At 37.1% G+C, this 23,536-nt stretch overlaps 1 protein-coding gene across 4 annotated transcripts in view; it reads right to left on the reverse strand.

Annotated features, from left to right (window-relative positions):
• MYPN (myopalladin) overlaps window positions 1-23,536 on the reverse strand; it is a 72,990-nt gene that overhangs the window by 32,727 nt on the left and 16,727 nt on the right. For 3 of the 4 annotated variants that reach the window (XM_035330589.1, XM_035330587.1, XM_035330588.1), the window contains exons 2-5: window positions 14,016-14,954; window positions 4,065-4,240; window positions 2,316-2,367; window positions 1,106-1,253 (exon numbers count right to left, since the gene is read on the reverse strand). In XM_035330589.1, the coding sequence (XP_035186480.1) occupies window positions 1,106-1,253; window positions 2,316-2,367; window positions 4,065-4,240; window positions 14,016-14,953 (1,314 nt within the window). In that variant the 5' untranslated portion in view covers window position 14,954. The remainder of the gene's footprint in view (window positions 1-1,105; window positions 1,254-2,315; window positions 2,368-4,064; window positions 4,241-14,015; window positions 14,955-23,536) is intronic. The other variant, XM_035330590.1, reaches the window with a different exon arrangement.

Genomic DNA, 23,536 nt, shown 5'->3' on the forward strand with positions numbered 1-23,536 from the left:
GAGGTTTTGATTGGTGAAGTCTAGAGCAAAATATTAAATGCAGTGAATAAAAGTTGCTCCATTGCTGACTACTGGAAAACTTTCTTATATAACTTGGTTAATAGAGTTTTTCTCTTTAGTCAAAACAGAAGTTGCCCCAGAACAGCAGAACTAGTGATTTGGTATCTCAGGAGAACATAGACAAGTTCTATACATGCTGTCTTACAAGTCAAGAAGCTTGAAAGTGGAAATAAGCTTCTGAGATAGCTATCAGATTTGACTTAGGCAACCTCTGTTAAAAAGTATTACAAAGGCTTAGTTCTTTTCTCTTTGCAGCCAAAAGTAAACCTGCACTACTTCATTTATTCAGTATCTGTTTACTGGTTACCATCGTAGTCTAGGCTGTAAACATTGTAAAGGCAGTATAAAGGGAATTTAACTTTTCGGTTTTATTTTTAAGTAAATGTCGTTATTGTTTTCTATTAAGAAAGAATTCACAGTTATGATTATTCTGATACTTTGCAACAAACAGGTCTATAAATGCATGCTAACATTAATTAGAAATCCTTTAATGTGGATACTAAAATGATAGTAGGGAAAATAAACATAACTACATATAAAGTAAACAGAGCCGTGAAATGATTTAGCTGGAAGTAACTTTCATTAAAAGGCAATTATCTGAAGTGGGTTCTGTAGGAGAGGGCGAGGAGAAAGGTAGAGGCTGCCACTATTGAAGTGAGCCAGTCAGTCTGCAATGTAAGACGCCAGTGAGTTGACTTACGCATCCAAGTGCCCTTCATGGCATGCAGCGTCTGACCTGCTGGAGCGCACAGACTCCTGCCGCTGGCTGAGCTAGCAGCAGCTGCTCCTTCTGCTCATTGCCGCAGAGATGCCTGTAACCCGGGGATGAAAGCTTCCCTTCCCTCTGCCAGGTGCTAAAGGTTAGCTGGCAGGCAGGACATCTCTTCTGCATATGCAATTACTGTGTGGCTGTAAGGTTCAGAGCTGAAGTACAGCAGCAAAGTAAAAACTAGAAAAAGTTGGGATTCTGAGTCACAAGCTGTAGAAGAAACCATTTTAAGTGCTTTATTTTTGTTCTTGAAATGTAACACATCATCCCTGCTACCTGAGTAACTGGCGTAGACACAGGCTGGATAGGTACAGACACAGGCTGAACCACAGCTGATGGTGCCTTGGAGGTTTCTTGGTGCTTGCTTGCAGCTCTAGTAGCAGGAGATGCTGCCTTCAGAGAGGTGTCAGCTGGCTTTGCATTGCTGTGAAATATTAACCAAAAAGAAGTTCTCTTAACTGGAAGCTAGAGCTATACGTGTGTCCTTTAGTTATGTCTGTCACAGCTACGTGCCAACCCCCACCTCACTTCGGGGACCGAATTCTAATTAGTTTAATCTGATATGTACTACCAAGTAAACTTTGATTTGTAAGAATCAGCCTGCATATCTTGCCACTGTAAGCTCTCTTATCTAGTTCAGTTATACCAAATGCAATAAAATGGTCTGGGTTAACCCAGCTGTGGCTTGAAAGGTGTTGCTATCAGCTGTGAGCAGCATGGGATGGCAATGTCAGTTTCTCTTGTGCTGTTCCTTGTGTTTGTATGCAGATTGGAGCTCACAGGATAGTAAAAATACCATGGTATTGTATAAAAAAATTGGTATTAGTGTCTTAAAAGAAAATGAAATTTGTCATGAATATAACCTTCATTAAGAAACAATGGGGAAAAAAGTGCATAATGGGGAAAGAATGGGGAAAGAATGCATAAGTCTATCTATCTAATTCAAATTTGCTCTTTATAAAGCACTGGTTGCATTTGGGATTGAATTAATGCATGCAAAGGAGCTCAAACAAAACAGTGACTTATGCCCATCAATTCAGTTTACTCCAGTTCCTATGTATTAATTTCCATGTCTTACATCTGAATAATCTGTGTATAGCTGTCTTCTGTCAAAGACTTTATGACATACTGGATTTTCTTGAGAGAAATTTTACTACAGTTTTTCCAAGTCAGACACTTACTTGACCATTTAACTTGTATGTAGTCAAATAGCATGTTTTAGTAGATTTATTTTAGTATTTTAATGTAGCATATTTCTTCGTATGTTTATATTTAATAATAAGTTTCAGTGCTTAAGCTAAAGTTTGTTGTTCCATATTATTCGTAAAACAAACAAACAAAACACCAACAACCCAAAGAATCCAAACAAACCCCAAACAAAAGCCAACATTTTGCAAGCTGCAAAATATGAATGGAAATTGAAATGTCTACACTTGTGGCTTTTTTAGCTATAAGAAAAAAGGAAGATAAAACATCTTAAACTTACTGATCCATTTCGTCTTTGATGGTTTCACCTTCAGAGTCAGAAGAAGAGACTCCTATGAAAACCCAAAAAGAAAGAAAGAAAGAAAAAAAAAGGAAAGAAAACACAAAACAGTGAAGTGGTTTTTGGAGAATTTTATCTAAGAATCATATTTATCATCTTTATTAAGATTTCCTCTAGAGCATTGGAAGGATGAATGGAAGTGAACCTTGCCGTTCATTACAGACTGTGTAAGACACAGAACTGCTCTTGACATAAGGCAGATTTAGGATGATGTGCAATTGAAATGAGGAAAATAGCATCCATGAGTGAGTGCATACCTGAGTGCTCCTCAGGTTTTCTTTAAAATGCCATGAGTATGATGTAATCTTTAATTGCTGTTGTGGATCAGATAAGAGCTTCTTTTCTCAGACACCTGATACTCACATTTTAAAAAAGGGGGTATAAAAGGAGAGAAACACCTGGAATCATAGCTATTATTCATAAACTAGTGCCTTGTAACACAGTTTGGAGAAGACATCAGCTGGGTTTACTAACAGCTGTCTTCCTGAGTCATTTTACACTTCTGATTCAGCCTTCACTGTTTTTGGAATTTGCATTTTCTCTGCAGTTTCTGCCAGTGAGCATCTCCACAAGCCATGGCTTCCATCCAGCATCGTCTGAGTTAGGTAAAAGCAGGCCTTGGCCCCAGTCTCAAGAACTTGTAAAGCCCTGCCAAGCACAGACATCTCCCATTAATGCCAGGGGCAGTGCTGATACTAAAAAAGGATTCGTCCTTTCACTGTCAGATTAGAGATGTGAAAGAAGTATAACAGTAGAGCAGAAGTACCCTTGTATGAAGTGTGGTAGGTGCTTTAATTTATGAATGGTCATGCTGTTGTCAGTGACGTTACACATAGTGTGATATTTCTCTGCCTGAGAAATTAAAAAAGACAAAAGGAGAAAAAAAGATTGTGTGTTTATATTAAATTTGTAATCCTGTTAACACAGTGGTGAATGCCATCTAAAACCTTACCAAAAACAGTGTTAGAAAATTTGACATATAAACCTCTCTTAAGTCAAGTAGGATATATTAGATAGCATAAGGAGAGAAAATAGACTTAAATCTGCAGGTATGTATTTTGTTTTATTTACAGCATCTATTCTGCAAGTAAAAGATCAAATTGCTGGTATGTACCTATTCATTTCAGTTACAAGGTCCCAATAATGGGTTAAGATAAGCTACTTTTAAATTTCTCTGGTGGAAAAAGACCAGCTCTGACAAGATAATCCATCTATAATGAAGACCCTAGGGAAAAGAAAAAGAAAAGAAAAGAAAAGAAAAGAAAAGAAAAGAAAAGAAAAGAAAAGAAAAGAAAAGAAAAGAAAAGAAAAGAAAAGAAACCTCAACTTTGGGTCTAATTCTTATTAGACCCAAAGTTGAGGTTTCTTTTATTTATATAGAGTAACCACAGGCAAAAAAATATAGGTGGCATCAGAATTTCAGTATTTTTCAACTTTGATCTTGCAATCAGATAGATAAAATCTATGGGAAACAACACATTAAAATGATAGGTAAATAGCAGTCACTTCTGTGAAGGTATTTTACAGAGAAATAATAAAATTGTTAGTAGTGACTGAAACAGTTGACTTCCTGCTACGTATTTTTTTGTGACAAATCTAATGAGTAGGTAACATACACAATATATAATTGCATCTTAATCCTGTGTTACTAGTTTCAGCCACCAATTTCTGTAACAATTCTAACAGTACCTTCTATGTAAATCTCCGCAGAGGTGGAGTCTGTTCCATAGATGTTTGAAGCAAAGCACGAGTAACGTCCTGTATCCTCCTCAAAAGCTTCAACAATAACCAATGAGTGTCGATCACCTGTCTGGATAATTTGAATGTCTGGTGAGTTTTCAAGCTCCTTCCCTTCACAGTACCACCTGCAAGGTAAAAAAAATATGGTTTGTCAGTGCAAGCAACTTGACAACTAGAATGACAATGATGGAAATCTTTCTGATGATAAAATGGGTGGTTTTTAGCCTGAAGATTCCAAGAGAATATTGCAGGCAAGTTGAATCATCAGTCATATGAATATAAATATAAAAATATGTATGGTTTTCACAGTATTCAAGTATGGCAAATAATAGAACTCCTTTCTTTGCAGTATTTAAAAAGTTATTGGCTAGTTTATATAAGCGACTCTAGCACATACATTTCTTGTTACACAGATTTCAGTAGTAGAGTGGAAGAAAAGGGAGCTATAAGTTTGAAACACTGTCGGTCTAGCACTGAATTTCTTTTGAGGTACATTCAGATCTGTGTTGTGGTTTAAAGCGTAGCAAAAACAAACAAACAAAAAAACTAAATCAACAAATTTCCCTCGAACTTGTGATTCCAAAGTTCACGTTGATTCAGAATGTGACTAAAATACACAGTAATATTAATCTTCGTTTTGTCATATATTTGAGAAAATCTTTTAACAAAAGAGTACATAAATGTATCGTAAGGAAAGAGAAGTAATCTATTACAATATTCTATACTGTAATAAGCACTTCCTTATAGAGCAATGGCTAGTGAGAAAGCTGGGCCTTGAATGCTTTTCTGCATGGTATTGTTGTGTTTCTCTTTCAAACCCAGCTACATATCCAATGCTACATATCCCAGCTACATATCCAATATTTAATGTTTAATGTTTTGGGCCCTTTAGAGGTTTCACACTGTCATCTAAGATGCTCCTAAGTGCTCTTAATTCCCTCAGTGTTCAGTTCGGAAGGGTGGTGCTAGCAGAAAATGCAGGACTCTAAACAAAAGTAAAAGCAGCACGTGAAAGGACAGCTCCTTAGGTTGTGTTAATGACAGCAGTCATCAGCTCAACATATTTATTAGTAGGGGAGAGCAGTCCTGAATGCTATTGCTTGTTCATATGGAAAATACAAAACAGAAAGAAAACTGCAGGTGGGTTTGCAGTACCAGACACAAATTTAATTGGACAGTGTAGGTTTTATAGAGAAGGTGTAGTACTATGTATAGGAATCCAGTTTGGGTTAGTACTTAGAAATACTTATATTTTTAGACAACGAGCTAAATTAAAAAAGCTAAACTGCAGTGCTGCTTTCTTCACTGTGATTTTTCTCATCAATATAAACGGATATAAAACTTGAACAAAAAAAAATTGTGTTTGCTGTTCATCGTTGCTTTCTTAACTGAGTATGGTTGATTAATGCATTTTGTGCATATGTATATGGGGGCTATCATGCTGGTAACATTTTTTTATTTAATGGATTTTTAAAAATGAATAATTGTTTTATCCATCTGGATATGGCGACTTGATAAAAGTATCTGTTAGCTTCTGGGTGCATACAAATGCTATCAAAACAATGGGAAATGTACTTACCATTATATGTTACAGCAAGTAGAATTAGTTGAGGAAAGGCTAAGGGTAGGCTTTTGATTATTAAATTGTAATAATTCTTATTTCCTAGCTTATACTACATGGTACTTTGATACATTTCCATCTTACATCACTTAGAAGAACATTAATGAGTAAATTTGTTTAACCATTCAGTTATAGTAACCTCTTGGAAACACAACTTTTTACAGTAGTTTATGATACAAATCACGCATGAAGAAAATCCCAAATGAATATGTTGGGGAAAAAAAAAAAAAAAAGGCAATATAATAGCTCATGTCATGGAAAACCAGAATTCCAGAATTTTATAGAAGCATGATGTAAAATTGAAAAAGGAGTCTCAAAAGGACAATGAGATATAAAGGACTACTTCAACTTAAATGTTCTTTACATAGCTAAGAAGTGAACTGTGTACTATTTGTGCACCATCACTCCTTGCTGTCCAACATGGCTTTGTTAAAGTAGGCAGGGTATTCCCCGGTCTACCTCAAGTTGCACACTAGTGTAATCTTTGGCTGTACAGTCAACTGACTTGACAGTACAGCCTGGAAACCATACAGGTCAGCCTGATATGGAGGGAAGCTCCTGTACTGTAGAATGAATCATAGTGCATAACACAATTTCCCCTTTAGAAAGACAACCCCTTGTAGATAGAGACGTAGAATTTAAGTCTTGGTTTGTGTCTACGTCTCCTTGCTATCCTCTTCTACAAGTCTCCATTGTAATGTAATTGAAAATGGGTCTCACAAAACAATTTTTATGAAATTAACATTTCCAACTGAAGTAGACAGGCACGTAGTAAATATGATGTTAAAAGAGAATGCCAGTAGGCTGTAAAATGCCCCAGCTCTCTTTTGTGACATTTCAGAGCTGAAGTACAGATTTGCAGCAGTAAAACACATCCACATCCGTCTTGCAGGGTTTTACCAAAGAGAAATTGGCATTGTTTTATATGGAGAGCTTCACAATACAGTGTAAACACCACTGTGCGTATAAACCAAACCCATACAGCACCTTTGGAAATAATAGGGAACAATGACATCAGCACATATCCTAGGATGCCAGGTGAGATGGCACATGTAGCAAGATAAATAAGAACTTACTGGGTGTTTGTTCTGGCTCAGATTAAAGTCCACCTAGCCCAGCATGCTTTGACAGTGGCCAAAATCAGACATTTATGGAAGAGTATAAGAACAGAGCAAGTATATACATATATATATGTATTATATATTGATATATTTCTCCAGAATATTTAACGATTTGCCAGATATCGTTTTTCACACCTTTTTATCACACCCGTCTGAAGGTGTGAAAGAAGATTAAAATAGGCAAAATCACTGGTCTTAAAACAATTGTTTACAAACTACCTGTTTTTTAAACAATTTCTCTTTCACAGTACTGTTACCATTATTTTCTATAAGATTAGATTGTATGGTTCTTTGCTAACGTTTCATTTGAAAATCCTGCTTTTTATTTGTGTTATTACATCCTATCAATTGCTCAGATATACATGTATTTATTTTGAAAGGATTGTTTTCCACTTCTATTCAAAGTACATTTCCTTTAAAAATAATTCTTTCTTCAGACTGAACCATTGTTCACATTTCCTCATAGTCCATTCAAGAACTTTCAGATCCTCTAATGCAAACCTCTTCAAACAGAAGAAATAGCTACATTTATTTTAGACTGGTATTTTCCCCACTAATAGTTAGGTACAGCTTGCTTTTTGACTGGCTCCCCAGGAGTGCATATTTTCTTTGCTTTTCTGTTCAGTGATGTTTTTTAGTAGTTCCAAGGGAGAAATACAGTAATGTGCACTACAGGGTTGATTGAAAAGATCCTTTGGAATTGATTAGTGCCATTTTTAGGTTCAAGAACAGGAAATTATATAGGATTCCTGTGATCCTAAGGGATCTATATACTTATTCTATATAAAATACGGTTTCTTCTTCTGTCGTTTTCAAGATTTGCAATTGGTGCTAATTGGCAATGTTCGCGTTTTCAGGAGAGAAAACAGTTGTGTGATTCATCACAGTTGTGTGACTGCAAGCACATATGGGTATTTGAATGTACAAGTCGTCTTTTAGGAGGGTAATTCATGTAGGCAACTGTATACTTTGGGAGCTGAGTCATGTCACTTACTCATGTCTTTTTATATACTTACCTCATGCTTCTTCCTTATAATGTAGTCTTATTTGAGCATGTTAAGCAGATACGAAAAGCTATCAAAGAGAATACCGTTGTTCTCAAATTTGATATTACATTCAGCAGTATCTTTCAGAACATTACAATAATTTATGTAGTACAATAACATTATATTTTGTTTCTGTAGTTCCTCAGTCAGGTGACAAATAAAGCAAGACCCATTACACAAAATGTTGCGATATAATCATCAATAAGATATAAGAACTCTGTGTTCCTACTGATCTGCTTTTCCAAGTAGCCTGTTGTGTTCGTGTAGAGATATCCGTACTGCATCCCCTTGTAAGGCAAATTCTAAATTCCTATAAGCAAAATTACACACATGATGTAAACTATTTCCTCCAGTTATTTTAGTAGTATATGAGTAGTATATTCCTTTAATGGACTTAAACAGACGATGAATCAGGATTGAATTGCTTTTTCTTTTTGCAGTTATTTTTACCTTTGATTAGTCCAAAATTTGCAACATAAATGATTTAAAATTTCAGGAATAAACTTCTGTTTTAAACATGGGTTTAGTTCTCTACACAGTGTGTTCTTTCAACACTATTTTTGTCATAATGTTAAATTATTTTGATATTAAGCCAAGAATGCTAAATATATGTTATTTCTTTGCAATGCTTACAGGTGAAAAAAATCTCTCTTGTAGAATTAAGTTTTGGATAAATCTTTGGTATTGCCATATTAGTCCTTGCTTGTTAACATTTTATTTTATTCTTACCATCAAAACGTTGTACGTGGTAGCAATGAAATGTCAGCTACAAGGGGAGTTCAGACATTGAGATACGTGGCATGGTTGCAGTAGCAATACTCTCTGTCACTGACATTTCATTCCTGCCATGAATTGCAATGATAGCTTCATCATACAAGGCAGGTTCACATTAAGCACAAGCAGTGTCATCTGCTGTGCCAAATGCATCCGAGGTATTAATCCATTGACTTGATTGGAGTTGCATGTTAAGAGAAGTTTGGCTCTCTAGGCTTTGAGCACTAAAACAGATAAATGTTTTCATGTGGCAGCTGGGGGGGGAAGCTTAATCAATCTTACATGACTTTAAAGTCCAAAAATCTGTGATTAGTTGCAGACCTAATCTTCTTAAAGCAACACTAAAATGCACTTTTTAGTCTTTGTATGCCTTTGTTAAAGAATGCTTTCATGGAAACCTTATGACATAGAGACTGTTTTTAGAACATTAAATCCTCATGACACCTCCAAGATGGCTGTGTATGCTATGCAATGTGATTCATAAGTAAAATTAACCTAGGAGTGATGTGCCAAGCAGTTTGGAAAAATGCAGACACCTCTGAACTTGAGAGAATAAGGAGTGCTCTCCTCACGGAGATGAGTGAGTATCATACCTATCATTACTTATACAGAAACAGAGCTTTAGAAGGAAGCATGGGAAGGAGGTCAACAAAACCTTTAACACTTTGCAGGTATACAATAGACATCTCTTAAATGCTTATTTCTTACCTGTAATAGAGTCAGAGTAAAGTAATGTATTGATAATTGTAGTAGTGCTCTTTGAATGTGAGCTGGTGTTTGAGCTAGCTACAGGCCCTTGTACTACAGTACCAATCTTTGTTCGTCTCTTCTATGTCACTGCATTCAACTGATGATACTGAAAAAGGGTAACACTTCACTGAAACTTCTTTATAGATCAATAGGCTGAACCACCTTCCTCTAACATGTGGGCTTATTACATTAAGGCTGAGTTATCTTAAAAGCAGTTGGACGGGTCTATCTGTATTCATCTGGCCAGGTTTTAGCTTTCCATGTACTGATACTTTAATCAGTTCCCATTTTTTTCTCTTGTTCCTCCATCTAATCATCTTTCCCTCAATGAGCTCTCATATAGACCAGATACACTCACCAAATCTGTAAATTATACTGCTTTATCATCACCAATGATATTTGACTCTGATCCATCAGGAAAGTCATTTACACCATTGTTTACAGCATCCATTTTGTTCTGTACTGTCTTTCTTTCAAACATGGTATCTGACTGTTCATCATATTTTCCAGACCTGTCCACTCCCGTGATCAGTTTCTTTCCAAGTCTCCTGTCTCTAACATCCTCCCTTATAATCCACATTACATCGGTTTAACCACATGATTGCTCCTTATGGTGACCAAGAAATGACGTTACAGAGCTTGTCGGATCTTGTTCTTGTTTAACAATGCTCTGGGTTCCCACAGTACTACTACATTGTAAGTGTATGTATTGCAAGCATTATGGGTAACTTGAGATTCATTTCTGTGATTAGGAAGTCCAGGGTAAGTCACAGGACACAAGCAAACATGAATTAGCACACGAGTGTCTGAGGGATGCTTGTTTATTTGTGAGTATTCACATAGGTTGAGGGAAGAAGAAATCATGTCTTAAAGCCAGCCAGCATTAAACTTTCTTTTGCTGGTTGCCACCTTGCTAATGATTCCTTTCCTGGGACTACTGATTTTTGTATCTGTCTTGCTTAGCTGTTAGAATTCTTCTCTCCTTGCACAGGTCCATAGATGCTGAACTAACTCACCATTAACCTCAGAAAACTGTTACCCTAAAAGAAGGGCAGTTGCCAATTGTGAGCCCAGTCCTGGACACAGTTCCACTACTATGGCTAACAAGATGCTTTCTTCAGTGTCCTGGAAGCTCTACACAGCAGATCAAAAAGACAAGCACTATTTTTACCAAAAAAGCCTGTGTTCGCAGAGTTCCCATAGTTAATGGAGTACATACCCTGGAATATGTTATATTTTCTTGTTCCCTCTTCCTGTAGCAGTGACTATAAGGGCCAGGTCACTGGAAGCACATGAATATGTATCATTCATGCAAATGATTTTTTACACCCTTTCTTAGGGTGTAGAAACTCATACACATTGGTGGAGTTAAAAAAAAATCTTGGATGAACAGGACAAAAATCTTGATACCAAACAATGATCAGGAAACTGTTCGGGCAGCTAACACTCCCAGCTTTCTTCCAGCTGACAGCATGTATGTACACACACATGCACACAAACGCAAGGGAAGAGTTTACATGGGCACCCTTGTGATTTACCTTTTATTTGTTAGTTTGAGTTGTGAAACTGCAAGCCAACCCTGATCTTTCTCTGCAGCTTGACTGCTTGGGACTGAATTTCTACAGGACTTATTGCTATCTTTCTGGGCTTACATTGGCCTTAGGGTGTTAGCATGTGCGTGAATAATTACTAAGTAACCCCTCTCTTCTGTCATGCACTCAAATCCTTATGCCCTAACAGGCTGCAGTGAATGCAAGGTACCTTTGGTCATTTAATTCAGGGTAAGAGCATGCACTGGAGCAGGTAATGCAACTGGCAAATAGATGCCTTGTAACCTGTTTGTGTGCCCACACCCCTACAGAAGCATTCCCTCCCTTCTGGACTTCTGTGTTAGCTCTTCTAAGCTCCTAGTCTTGAGCCAGTAAACCAAATGGGCATTTCTGATGGAGCAGTACAGTGCCTGACAGCAGTGTGCTGTGGGAAAAGTCTGATGGATACCTATTCTATGAAAGTTTAACAGCTTCTGTATTAACTGTTATGCACTTAAATAAATTGTTTTATTATTTAAAATAAACAAAATCAAATATTGAGACAGAAATTTCAATGGAAAAGCTTCAGTTTAGATGGGCTAAAAATAGACCCAAGTTACAATGATACCCATCACCCCATTCTGTGGGATCAAACAGTCCCTGAATTGGGTGCATAGGCATCCTGGCCATCCATGGATACTTCATGGGATGAGTCATTGTTCTTGGGTTCTCCGATTTGCCCTTGTGAGGCTTCAGTGACTTTATAGTGTCAGCTTCTAATTCAGATACTTGTTAAACACCTAAACTTAGATGGCATGAATACCTTTTGAATTTCATGTATGTGTCAAAGGCATGGGCATGACATGCTTTTACAAGGATGATGTAGTGGCCTTCTGGAGAAATACACATTACTGTGCACCAGATTAACTGTCTATAAACAAGCAAGATGGTGTTCACCTTTTCTAAGTATAAAGAAAGCCAGACTGAGTTTGTGTACAGGTCTATCTGTATAAGAGAAAATTATTTTATTTTATTTTATTTGTTCTCTTTGTATTGTAACTTATGAATTATGGGAGAAGAAAAATAAATTGTTTCTCATGTCCAGGGATCCTAGTGGAATTTTTAATATCAAAAAGATTTATCAAGGCAAATGCCTGGACAAATAAGTCAGAGCCTTTGTAATCAAGGGATTTATAATTGAGAGAGGGGTTGTTAGTACCTGGGGAATGATGATATTTCCTGTTTGTTTTCTGTCAAAAAAGGCAAATTTCTGGCACTGATTCATTCTTTGATCAGACTCCTCTATGAATTTAAGGGCTGAACACAATACAGCATTTACAATGGCATGAACTCCACCAAAGGTGTATGTCAAAATTGTTCATTATAGCAGTGAGTTTGGACATGAAGCACAGTAGAAACTGTATTCTTCACAAACAAAGTATTTCTCTAGCTTCAGCACAGATACCTGCTTTAAAAATAAACATTTAGTCCTTTGCATTCTTGTCATGGGCAAGAGACCCTAAGTGGCACCAGGGGACAAAGTCTTGTTAGGGACTGAGAACCTACATGACACTAATGAATGCACTAGTGGGGCAAAATGGTCTGGCAGTCATAGTTCAGGGATCCTATAAACTGGATAACTTCTCGTCTTCATGACAAGATTGTCTGTAGCTGATGACAGGCCACAACAAGAAGATTTATTTGTAGATCCTTGTTCCTATGTACTTAAAATTGTGTTGTAAAAGCTTCTTCCTTCTGAAAAATAGTAGTTGGTGTGTCAGAAATCCAAGGGAGCAGAAGACAAAGATTCTTTACCACAGAAATCTTTGGAGCTTCCATACTTTGATGTTGAAATATTTTTCATTTAATGATGGTGCCTGTTAGTTTGGTGAGAAAGATGATAAAGGTGTTGACTGCAGTAGAAGTGGCAGTAGTGCTGTACCTAGCATTGTCTTAAGTATAGAAGAAAGACAAAGACCAACAACTGGAAAAAGAGGACTGTCTGTGAAGCTCAGAGTCCCTTAACTGGATGCTGAGGACACAAACATCTCTTTTCAACATTTAGAAAAGCAACACAGCTCTAAAAGGCCTATAGGATAGGCTTCCATCTAGACTAAAGGAAATCTATGTATGATACTGCAGATATTAGGATGCAGATATGTATAGTACTTCTCTAGAACAGCAAATAGCATAAAATTTTCCTTCCTAATGGATTGGTATAGTCCCAGCAAAGTAAATATAATTCCCACTGTCAGTGAGAGGGAAATTTGGTTAATTAGCTCTCTGAGAACAAATTTGGATTTAGAAAGACTGCTGAGATTAATAATTTCTATTTCTTATTTCATTGATGTTATTGACAAATAAAGCATAGCCCTCTCACATTGCCTTTCATCTTCAGTGATCTTGGTAGATGTTACCCCTTTAACCTTCAAAATTCTTGTAGATACAGGTGAAACCTTAATCACCAGATGATGTCACACAGCATGAGTAAGTGTCAGTTAGTAATATTGTCTTCTACCTGGTAAAACTGAACTGACTTTTGTAAGTTTGTGGCAGAAACATTGTCAGAATCTGAATTAGAACTGAGCTGTTTGTGGTTATTTGTATAATAACTTAAATGAACTACTTTCTTTTCTGTTAATTAATGGATGTCTTGATTTATAGGGATCTACGTTCACCCATCTCAAATACCTTCAGACAGCCTGAGGTCTCATGGTCATCAGTGGTTTTAGCCAGTTTATAGAATCAGACTTGGTTTCCATACACAGAACTGAAATTTCTCACTAAGAAGTTATCAGTTTCTTGTAATTATGGACATACAGTATTTATAAACAGTACTCTAAAGTTCAAAGAAAATAGTGTGCCCCAAAATGTGTTGTCATAAAATATAAATTAGCTTTTTTATGACTTAACAAAAACATTTGTCTTAATTTTGATAACCAAGATTAAAGGATCTCTGCTGCAGATTACAGAAATATATGCATTAAAATATCTGGAGAGAGTTAGGCATACACCTACTGTTACAGAAATATGAAATGACAAGTGCAGAATATGTTTACCTGACTTCAGGTGCTGGGATTCCTACCACAATGCAGTCCAATTGCACTTTGGTTCCTTCAGGAACTTCCCTGCTCTTCAGTTTTTGAGTGAAGCGTGGTGGCTGTCCAATGGGCTCATCAGAATATACGGATGCAGATTCTGACTCTGTTTTTAGTTCTGCACTTGTCAATTGATTGATAGATTCCAGGTTTGCTGCTGGTTGATCATCTAGTTTTTCAAATGCTTGCTCTGCTTTATTTTCCAAGTCTTGAGGTAGTGGAATGGAAAGCCTTTCTCTGTTTTCTGTTGTACTAGAGAGGCTACAGCTACCTTTTTGAGCAGATTTATTCTTAGAATCAATTTTGCTCCTGTAGTTTTTGCATGTTCGGGGTCTTATTCTTTCAGAGTTGTGAGCTTTGAAAAGTGAAGAGAGCTCTTCAATAAAATCTGCTGCCTTGTTCAGGAATTCCTTTTTTGATTCTGATTCGGAGGGAAGGTGTTGTTTCTTTAGGTCTTGAGAGCTCCCTTTGGAGCCTTTTGTATCTCTGACATGGTCCTGACAAAAGTTTGTGTGCAGGCCATTGTCTGATGTTTTCAGAGCTGTAGAGTGGGCCATTTGTTTGTTTTTTCCTTTGTTTTTCAGTTGATCCGGGGGATAATGTGAATGTGTCTGAAGCTCATCCTGTTTAGTTTCAAGTGGATTCTGATCAATAGCTTGTCTTGCCAGGTTTACACTTTCATTTAGCTCTTCTTGGCTCAAAAAGGCAGAGAGATCTGGAAGGTCATCTTGGGCAGCTATCTCATCTGAATCACCACAGGTGTTGCCATAAAGGAAATTATGAGAAGTGGACTCGGATCTGCTTCTTTCACTGTTCCCTCGATGTTTAGTTTCAGCTAAATAACTTTCTCTCAGAAGCTGAGATATTGAAGTTGAGGACTCTAAGCTGTCGTCTTGCATGCTGCCAATAAAAAGGACAAATAGGACCACACCTTATCAATAGCAGATTTGTTGATTGCACAGAATTACAGGCTTCTGAAAAGCAGAACACAACATTTTCAAAGTTCCTGAATATTAACTTGAAAGTATGGCCTCGTTTTAAAGGCCTGCTTCTGCACATACTGCCAGATACTATTGCCTTTACTTGGTGAAATCCATCTTTTGTAACTTTCTACCATTGGTAGCCTTGTATTGCTAAAGCAACTGCAAGTGTGATAATTTATACTCTGGTCCAGGCAAAACTTCAACTGCAGAGCTATTATCTGAGCTTCAATGTCAAATCTTTATCACTGCTGATCTGTGAGCTAAGAAACAACCTCATCAGACAGATTAAATGCTGGGTATTTCAAGGACTGAAAGTTGTGGGGGAATAACAGTACTTTTAAATTAAGTAAATTTAGATCGAAAGGCACTGAAGTAGTAAGAAAATGAACCCTCAAAAGCATTTGAGGGATGAGGGGAGGAAGGCAAAGGGGAGAGAAGAAAAAATATATTCTATAATGACAATTTTTCATTTAAAATTCTTAAAGATACTGCATTATAGGAAACAATAATGATGTTAAATGCACTACAGCTTCTTAAATTAAGCATTATTTCTAATAAGCTATCTATTTAAAGTAAGTAAAGTAGAGAATTATGTCATTATTCAATACAAACATAATTTGTACTACAGGTCTTTCAAAGTCATTCTCTTAGGTCATCCTGATTCTGGAAAAATGTACCACAGATGAGAAGACAGTATCAGAAAGCCCATTTTTGACCTGATAAGTGAAGCTGTCATCCCTTCTGATACGTAGGTCAGTACTTCTGTTTATTATTCTCCCTTTTTATTTGCACAAGAGCCAATATGAATGTAGAGCAATTCAAACATTCTATTAGCGTGCTAATCTTGGAGTGGCTTAAATATGAAGACAAAGAAGACAAATACTGTTCACAGTGTTACAGAGCTGATACAGATACTGAAAAAGGTGCATGATTATTTACTGACTCTCAGAATATGCAGTGCATGGTATCTCTCTTGAAGCTCTTCATTTATGGCCTGGCAAGTCTTGGTGTGGTGGTTTCAAATATTCCTACCCCAAGGTGTCTGCTTTGCCACATTGCAGAAGGTTCTGTTCCTGTCATGGCATCAAGAGAAGGGAACATGCATGCCTTTGCCTCAGCCATTTCCATTCATAGCCGTATGTAACAGGCAAAAGTGCCAGTGAAAGAAAAGTTAAAAAGGTATCTCTGCTGTGAAAGGCTTTCTGCTCTGCTAGAGGGACAGTTGTCCCTAGAAAAGGGCTAGTAAAAAGTAAATGAGGCAGTAATATCTTGTACTGCTGCAGTGTTTCTTCCAGGAATGTGAGACAGCCCTTCTTCTATATTTACAAAAAGGAAGGCTTCCATTTAAACTTCCTGTATCCTTCACTGAAGGAGCTATCATACTCTCATGTGCATTTTGAGGCCTAAATCCCTCAGTCTGATGCACAGTATGTTCTATTTCCCATGTAAATATTTAACATTTTAGATGCATTGATTTCATTGTTTTATTTTGGTAATATGAAACAAGCAAGCTAAGTAAGACAACAGAAGTACCCAAACTAAATACTGATAAGTTTGTGCCTGTAGGAAAAATGACAAATAAAATATCATATAAGTTATATACTTCTAAACAGCCAATTGAGTCCCCAGTGCAAATTCCAGCTGTAAAGCACCACCTGCCTCACTCCTGCAACTGAGCCAGGATTTTCAATACTGATCAAATGCCTGCTGTTAAATTATCTGGCACAGTGATTCAGTGAAGCTGTAGTGCAAAAGAGAACATTGATTTTGGAAGCCCACATGAGATAATGCTGTAAGCTGTTTCATGATTGGACAGGGTATGTAACACAACCTCTTAAGAGAACAAAGAGGTCTCCCTAAGGCATAAAGTTCCTGCTCTATGGATACCACTTTTGCTTGCTCAGTTTTTACTTCTTAAACAGCTGTGCAACCTTACTGTAGCTGAATGCGTTTAAGAGATTATACTATCTTGTTTATGTGCTGATAGCACACTCTGTACAGTAAAGGTCACAGCTAAATCTACAGTTTCAGCTCTGAAGAGTTTAAATGTGTTCTGACATAAGGAGTTACAGCCTGGGAGAGCACCTTTGCACATGAATGAATGTGTTTAGATGGGCAGAATAGCTTTATAATTCCAGTTTACAAAAAAAGTGTAGTGAATAAGCCACTCTCTGATAGCCAAAGGAGGAAAAATAGATGCCAATTACTGCAAAATAACAGAACCAGGGGTGCTTACAGCTAATGAAAATCTAAGATGATAGAGGAAATTAAAGTGGCCAAATCAAAACTTCCTTGCATTGATGATTCATTTTGGCTAGCTGTAATGCACTTGGATAAAGCATCTCCTGTTCAGATGACCAGGCTGGACAGTGTAGCCATACATGGAAGACCAAAACCCATTTGTTTGTCACGGTCCTGAGAGAACATGTACAAAGCAAATGGACAAATGACTGGTTCAACCCTGCCTCTGCCCTTCCGAGGAGATTTGAGCAAGTGCAAGTGGGAGAAATCAAACAGTTCTGCAGGAGAGGAGCTGGAACAGCTTCTTTCCTTGTGTCCATCATAGCAGAAGGAGTAGAAAGGAGCAGAGTGCTCCTTCAGGCATTGGGAAGCAAGGTACTTGGATGAGAATAAATCTGAAGCCAAATTATACGTCCTTAGAGAGCCTTCAATGTTAAATCTAACTCTTCTCTATTTTCAGCTAGCGTAGAAGTTAACTTTTAATTCTATTTTTAGTGAGGGAAAAGATGTGTACTAGTCAAACGTAGCACTTTGAGGCAGTGCATGGCTACCAAAGTTTTAAGATATTTTGAATGATGTGATATTTATAATTAAATGGAGATGCTGAATTCCAGCAAATGTTGCTGTGAGGCTGCCAGACAGCCCATTTACAAGCAAGCCTTGCAAGATGCCCTGTTCTTTTTTTTTTTTTTTCTTTTTTTCTTTTTTCTTTTTTTTTTTTCCCCCCCCTACAAGGTGTTATTCTCTCAACCGGTATAGAGGGCTGATGACTGAGGGAAGCACTGGGTAGGCTGAAGCCATCCAGATTTCACAGTCAAGGGAAATTGGCTTTGTTTCAAATGAGGCAAGCTTACAGCCTGACAGGGTCTGTGGGCTAGATAATAAGTCTGAATTCAATATATTTTCTAAAGTATCTGTTCAGACCACCTTTCCTGTGAGCAAAAAGATATCACCAGAAGGAAAACTATGCTATTACAGGTTTGACTAACGCTTATTGATATTCATTCAGGCTTTATATAGCCAAAATAGGAATCTAGGCTTCCAAAATTAAGACCTGGGCTTGAGTGCAGTCTTTCCCTTTGCCTGACTTTCTAGATTGTTTAGATTGTGTTGTAGAATTGGCCTTGGTATGCCTTGAGCCTTTCCTTTAATTTCTTCAGATTTGGACTTTGGAACAGAAGTGTCTTTGTGGCCACAAAGAAACCATCCCACGCTCACCCAGTGTGCAGTGGCTCGCTGGGAGCGAGCGAAGTATGCTCTACCTGCAGGTATCTCTGTTGAGCTGTAAGGAGTAAGCAGTAAGAGGACAAGCTCAAGTAAAAACACATCTGTGGTGTCAGTGGAAGCAACAAGAATTTTGCAGACCAGAAAAGTCTCTCTCTTAATAATAAACCAGTATCAAGGGGAGGAATTGTAATGCTAGTTACGAATACTAGCTCTAAACTGGTGCTTTTTAGGACTGAGAAGGGAGTGACTGAGTCCAGCAGTCAGCTGTTTTCCAGTCTTGACAGTTCTTTACTTCCAGCACCAAAAAGTGCATTGAGGGCAGCCTCTTGTGCTTTCCCAGGACACTAACAGCAGTGACCCTGGGGACCTATTATCTTGAGAGGCACCAGAGGATGTCATGAACAAAACTGACTGCATGTACTTCTTCAGTCCACTGATTCTGTTTTCCTGAGCAAACAAACTGCACAAGCTTTCTGATTTTTCAAGACCCTGTCTCTATGGCAGTGTTCTCTTATTAGCCAAGGAATCTTTAAGATAAAATATACACAGAGGTAGAAATAGATTCCAAAGATTGTTTAGGCAGTGCCTTGACATGAAAATCATTATATGGAGGGCAGAAAAATCACTCCAGCAAGCTTGTGCAGTGTGCTGCTGTACCCTTTCATTTCCTATTGCTGAGTCATTACTGAAAGAAAGAATCTGATCTTTTTCCTAAGAAAACATCGGTAATGAAATCTCAGCAAAACCAAAGGGATTCACAGTTTATCTGAGTGCAGGTCCTCTGTTCTCTTTGTTAGAGACAGCTTTGACTACTTAGTGCCCTAAAGATGTTCTTTTGAAACAATCCTTCACTTAACCATAATAAAGAGGCTATCTGCAAATAGCAGATTTAATGCAAAAAGCATTTAAAAGTCTTCTTTGGCCTTCACTTGTAGTTAAACATGAATAGTTTTAGTCAGCACTTGTTGCTTCTGTCTGGCTTTCCAAGCTACCATTTCTTTGAGACTGCTGTTGTATGAAACCCCAGGATCAGAACAGCTAGCAAACTGCTGCTGCTTTCTTTGCATGGTGGCATCCTGTGGGCTTTACACTTCGAATGTGCTGTATGTCCAGCACCTCTGCATGGAAACTAGGAAGTTTAACAGATCTTAGAGGCTATATCATTTTCCAATTAATTTAATTGCAAATAAATTGCATTTACCCATCTGCTGTTAACACTAACAGTTACACAGGTGTTTCAGCTGTAGGATCGCAGCTATGAAAAACAAGAGATGACACAAGCAGTCTGTCTCCCACACGTTTAAAGATCACAATCACATTCTTATGTGCTTGCAGGAATTCTCACTTGGCAGTTGCCATTGTCCCCGTTTCCGGTTACTGCCTGTTGACATGCTGTAGCTGCTGGAGGACAGACTTTGAGACTCCAGGAGTATGAAAGGTTAGGCTTGGAGCAGAGGACTAAGGTTAGCCGTCTTGTTTGTGGTTAGGGGTTGAGTGTAAAGTATTTTTAATAATTGTATCTAGAAAGCTCTGTACAACAAGGTGATTTACTTTTCTGGTTTAGACACATTAGTAGCTTCGAATTCCATTCCTTGTAATGAATCAAAAAAGTCAGGTAGCTAAACTCCCATTTCCAAGTAATGTAATTAAATAATGGAAAATGAGGAGAAAGCCTCAGAGCCCCAGGGTATAACAGCTTCTGATGGAAATAAAATCCCTCTAAGAACAAGTAGGCTAAAGGTTATGTCCATGTTTAGGAGATGTCCTACTTCTTCACTGGTATATTTCAACGTAATATTTTCAATATGCTAAGTATAGTTTTAATTTTCTTCCATTTAACCCATTTAATAATTTCCAGATCTTAAAGCTGCCATTTGATTACAAGTCTAAAAGAGGCTGGTATTGGCTTTTATTGCTTGCTGTAACATTATTCTGTTAATAGTGAAAAGACTGGTGGTAGTGGTTTAAATACCTTCACATATTGCTGCTCTTGGCTTTAACGTATGTATTTACCGTTTAAGAGATTTTTAATTGTTGTTATAACAGGTGTATAGCTACTGCTGCTTCTGTTCAGATAAATAAGTAGCGTCAGACCCTCTTCTGTAAATAAAACTTCGGATAATCCAGCTTCTCCCTTAGATATTCTGCAGTATAAATCTAGAGTAACTTCCCTAACACTGTCCAGGATTTACTTGAAGCTACTGTGAACAGAATTACTAAGCCCAGCCTTGCAGACCCTCTATCTGTAAATGCCAAACAGGTAATTTTTTCAAGTGGTTCTCAGGTAACACGCAAAGTTTTCCTTGATGAATGCCAATCTTAAACATTGAAAAGTGTGACCTATGTACAACAAAAGGGAAGAAAGGGAAAAAATAACTATAGAACATCCAATATTTAGAATTTGGGGGAAATTTCATTATTTTTAATAGATCTTTAATGTATTGGGAGTTGGATAATGCCTTATTTTTTGAATACTTGTGATAACGGATTGGGATTCTAACTGCTAAAACAAATTTTAAATTCCTTTTCAACTGAAATTGCTATCTTGATTTTCATAGGAAAAAAAGGAATACAGAATTGAATTATTATCTATATACGGTTATGCATCATCTACATTAAACAATATTATGTTGAAGTAATAAATAATTTAAATGGAAAAATAATTTCATATAATTTGCCATGTGATTTTTTTATGAACATGATGTAAATAATTTCAAATCAAATACAGGTGATTTGAAGCAGGCAATATTTAAGAGTCTAGATTTCTGTAGCAGAGGATCTATCTTGGCTTTTTTTGTAGCGATGTTGGTCTCCTTTAACACAGCTCTTCTCTAGCTGGGAGATGTTCACTGTTTCACTCATAGGCATTTGAATGTTACTCAAAATGTTCAGATGTTAGAGCATTAATAGTGCCTATTTTGCTTTAAGAAACTTCTGATGAACCTTAAGAGCACCTGTTTTGCAAGCAAATAGTGCTAGAAATATGAGATGTGAAATGTGTTCTTCATTACCACTGTATTTTGTCCCTAATGTCTCTTCCCTTTCCTACTGACAGCATAATTGTACAGCCCACAAAAGGAAAAAAAATTGAATTTATCATCTCAGAAATGGGATGGGATAAATCCTGTCTCCAAATAATTGCAGAAGACACTCAAATAGGCCTTTGTGCACTTAGAGTCATGATCTTGAATACTTAGTCACCTAGCCTGTGACCTCAGGGTTGTAGTAGTGGGCACCCTAAACAGTCTAAAACGTCCAACTCTTCTTCAAGAAAAAGGCCCCTTCACAGATCTTTAACTTTTTCAACATTTCTTTCAGACTATTATAAGAAAAATACTCTTTTTTTTTTTTTTTTAACTCTGATCACAAAAATTCTCTTTATATGTTCATAATTAATATTGTCCAATAGTAGTTCTCAAAATGAGAACTTAGATCCTTTCTTACCCATATCTTAAGTTGTCTTTGCTCCTTAGTGAATCTCCCTATTGTTTAGGGTTAAAGAATATCTTTAAGAAACTGCAAAATAAATTTAGTCTGATTTTTAAATTAGAAAGTGAAAAAGGAAAAGACATGACAGCAGTCTTTGAGAACTACCTGGGATGCTTCTCTGCCCTCCTTTCCTGGTGGTCTGGGCCTGTGAAGGCTGGGACACAGATGTTAGGGCAAGCTATGAGTGTAACACTTCAAGTGCTGGTAATGTTTTATTAATTTAAGTAAAGGGCAAGTTTTATTAATTTAAGTAAAGTATGCAAGCCAGGTTCCTTCAGGGATCGCCCACGTGAGAAAGAGTATATACAAAAGGTCCAAAAACATACAGCACAAGTCCACAGTTTGGTGATGGATGTGCACACAAAAGTCCACAAAACTAAACTAAAACTAACAGGCAACTTTTTTTTTTCCTTTTTTTCCTGGTCCAAACACAGGCACACTGTGCAATCCTTTCATGGCTGAAACTGCAAATCCACTTTCATGGACAGTGACCCAATTGATTTAAACTAGGTCATTTCTGTTAGTCCTGCTAGCAGTACGTGTGAGCAGTGCAGAAATCCACAAATGCCTGAGGCTGAGGACTATTCCAAAGTTTTATTTTGGGACAAGCTAGCTCTGTGACAAAAAAAATGATTTGAGTATTGCCTGGCTTTGCTGTAGACTGACAAATTACAAGACTGCACAAGGTGGTTGTAATAAGAATTTCCATGACTTACATGCTGAACAGCTTTCTCCGTTATACCCATGCATGTAAACAGCACTGATGTCAAAGGAATTGTGCACGTGTATCTGAAGACCACTGCTTGTGTAGCCAGACTGAACAAGCAGAAGCCAGACAAAGGGAAGCCCTGAAAAGCAATGGTATGCAAACTAAATGGTATTTGCACGTCCGTATTTGCACGTCTACATTTTGTCTGGTAATTTCAAACGTATGGGCTGTTTTGGTTTTAAAGTGAGATTAAGTTTTCACATAAATATTGGGTCCTAGTGAAAAAGGGAACTTGAGTCTTAACTTAGATACAAAAGAAATCTGGCTTGTATTTTTTTTCTATAAGTTTTTTTTTTTTCTTTTTTTTTTTTTTCTTTTTTTTTCCCAGTCATGCCTTTCTTTTTTCATACTCTCACAGTATATTTTTTATCTTCTCCTCTGTCTTTTTTACGCTTTTTCACAAATCTTCCCTAAGAACATTGTAACATAAAAACTTTCACTTTTGAATCATATATATAAGCTATGGTGTTTAAATGGGATTTAAGTTAGGTGAAATAATTTGCCTGTCCTCATAGTACTAAACAAGTATAGAAAAAATCCCTTGGATTTTTTTTGCAATCCCTGGATTGCAATATTTGTTCATAAACAAGTATAGAAAATTAAACTAACATAGATAGATAGATAATCAGTGACTTAGATTGTGATTTAGATTGCATTGTCCAATTGCTGTTACAATACGGGGTAAATTTTTAACAAACCATCTTAAATGCTCCATTTATTTACAAATATACCCAGACTGCTAATTCTTGGCAGCTGTTGATAAGAAATATTCC

Source organism: Oxyura jamaicensis, chromosome 6 (genome assembly GCF_011077185.1).
Source record: "Oxyura jamaicensis isolate SHBP4307 breed ruddy duck chromosome 6, BPBGC_Ojam_1.0, whole genome shotgun sequence".
Classification (NCBI taxonomy): Eukaryota; Metazoa; Chordata; class Aves; order Anseriformes; family Anatidae; genus Oxyura; species Oxyura jamaicensis.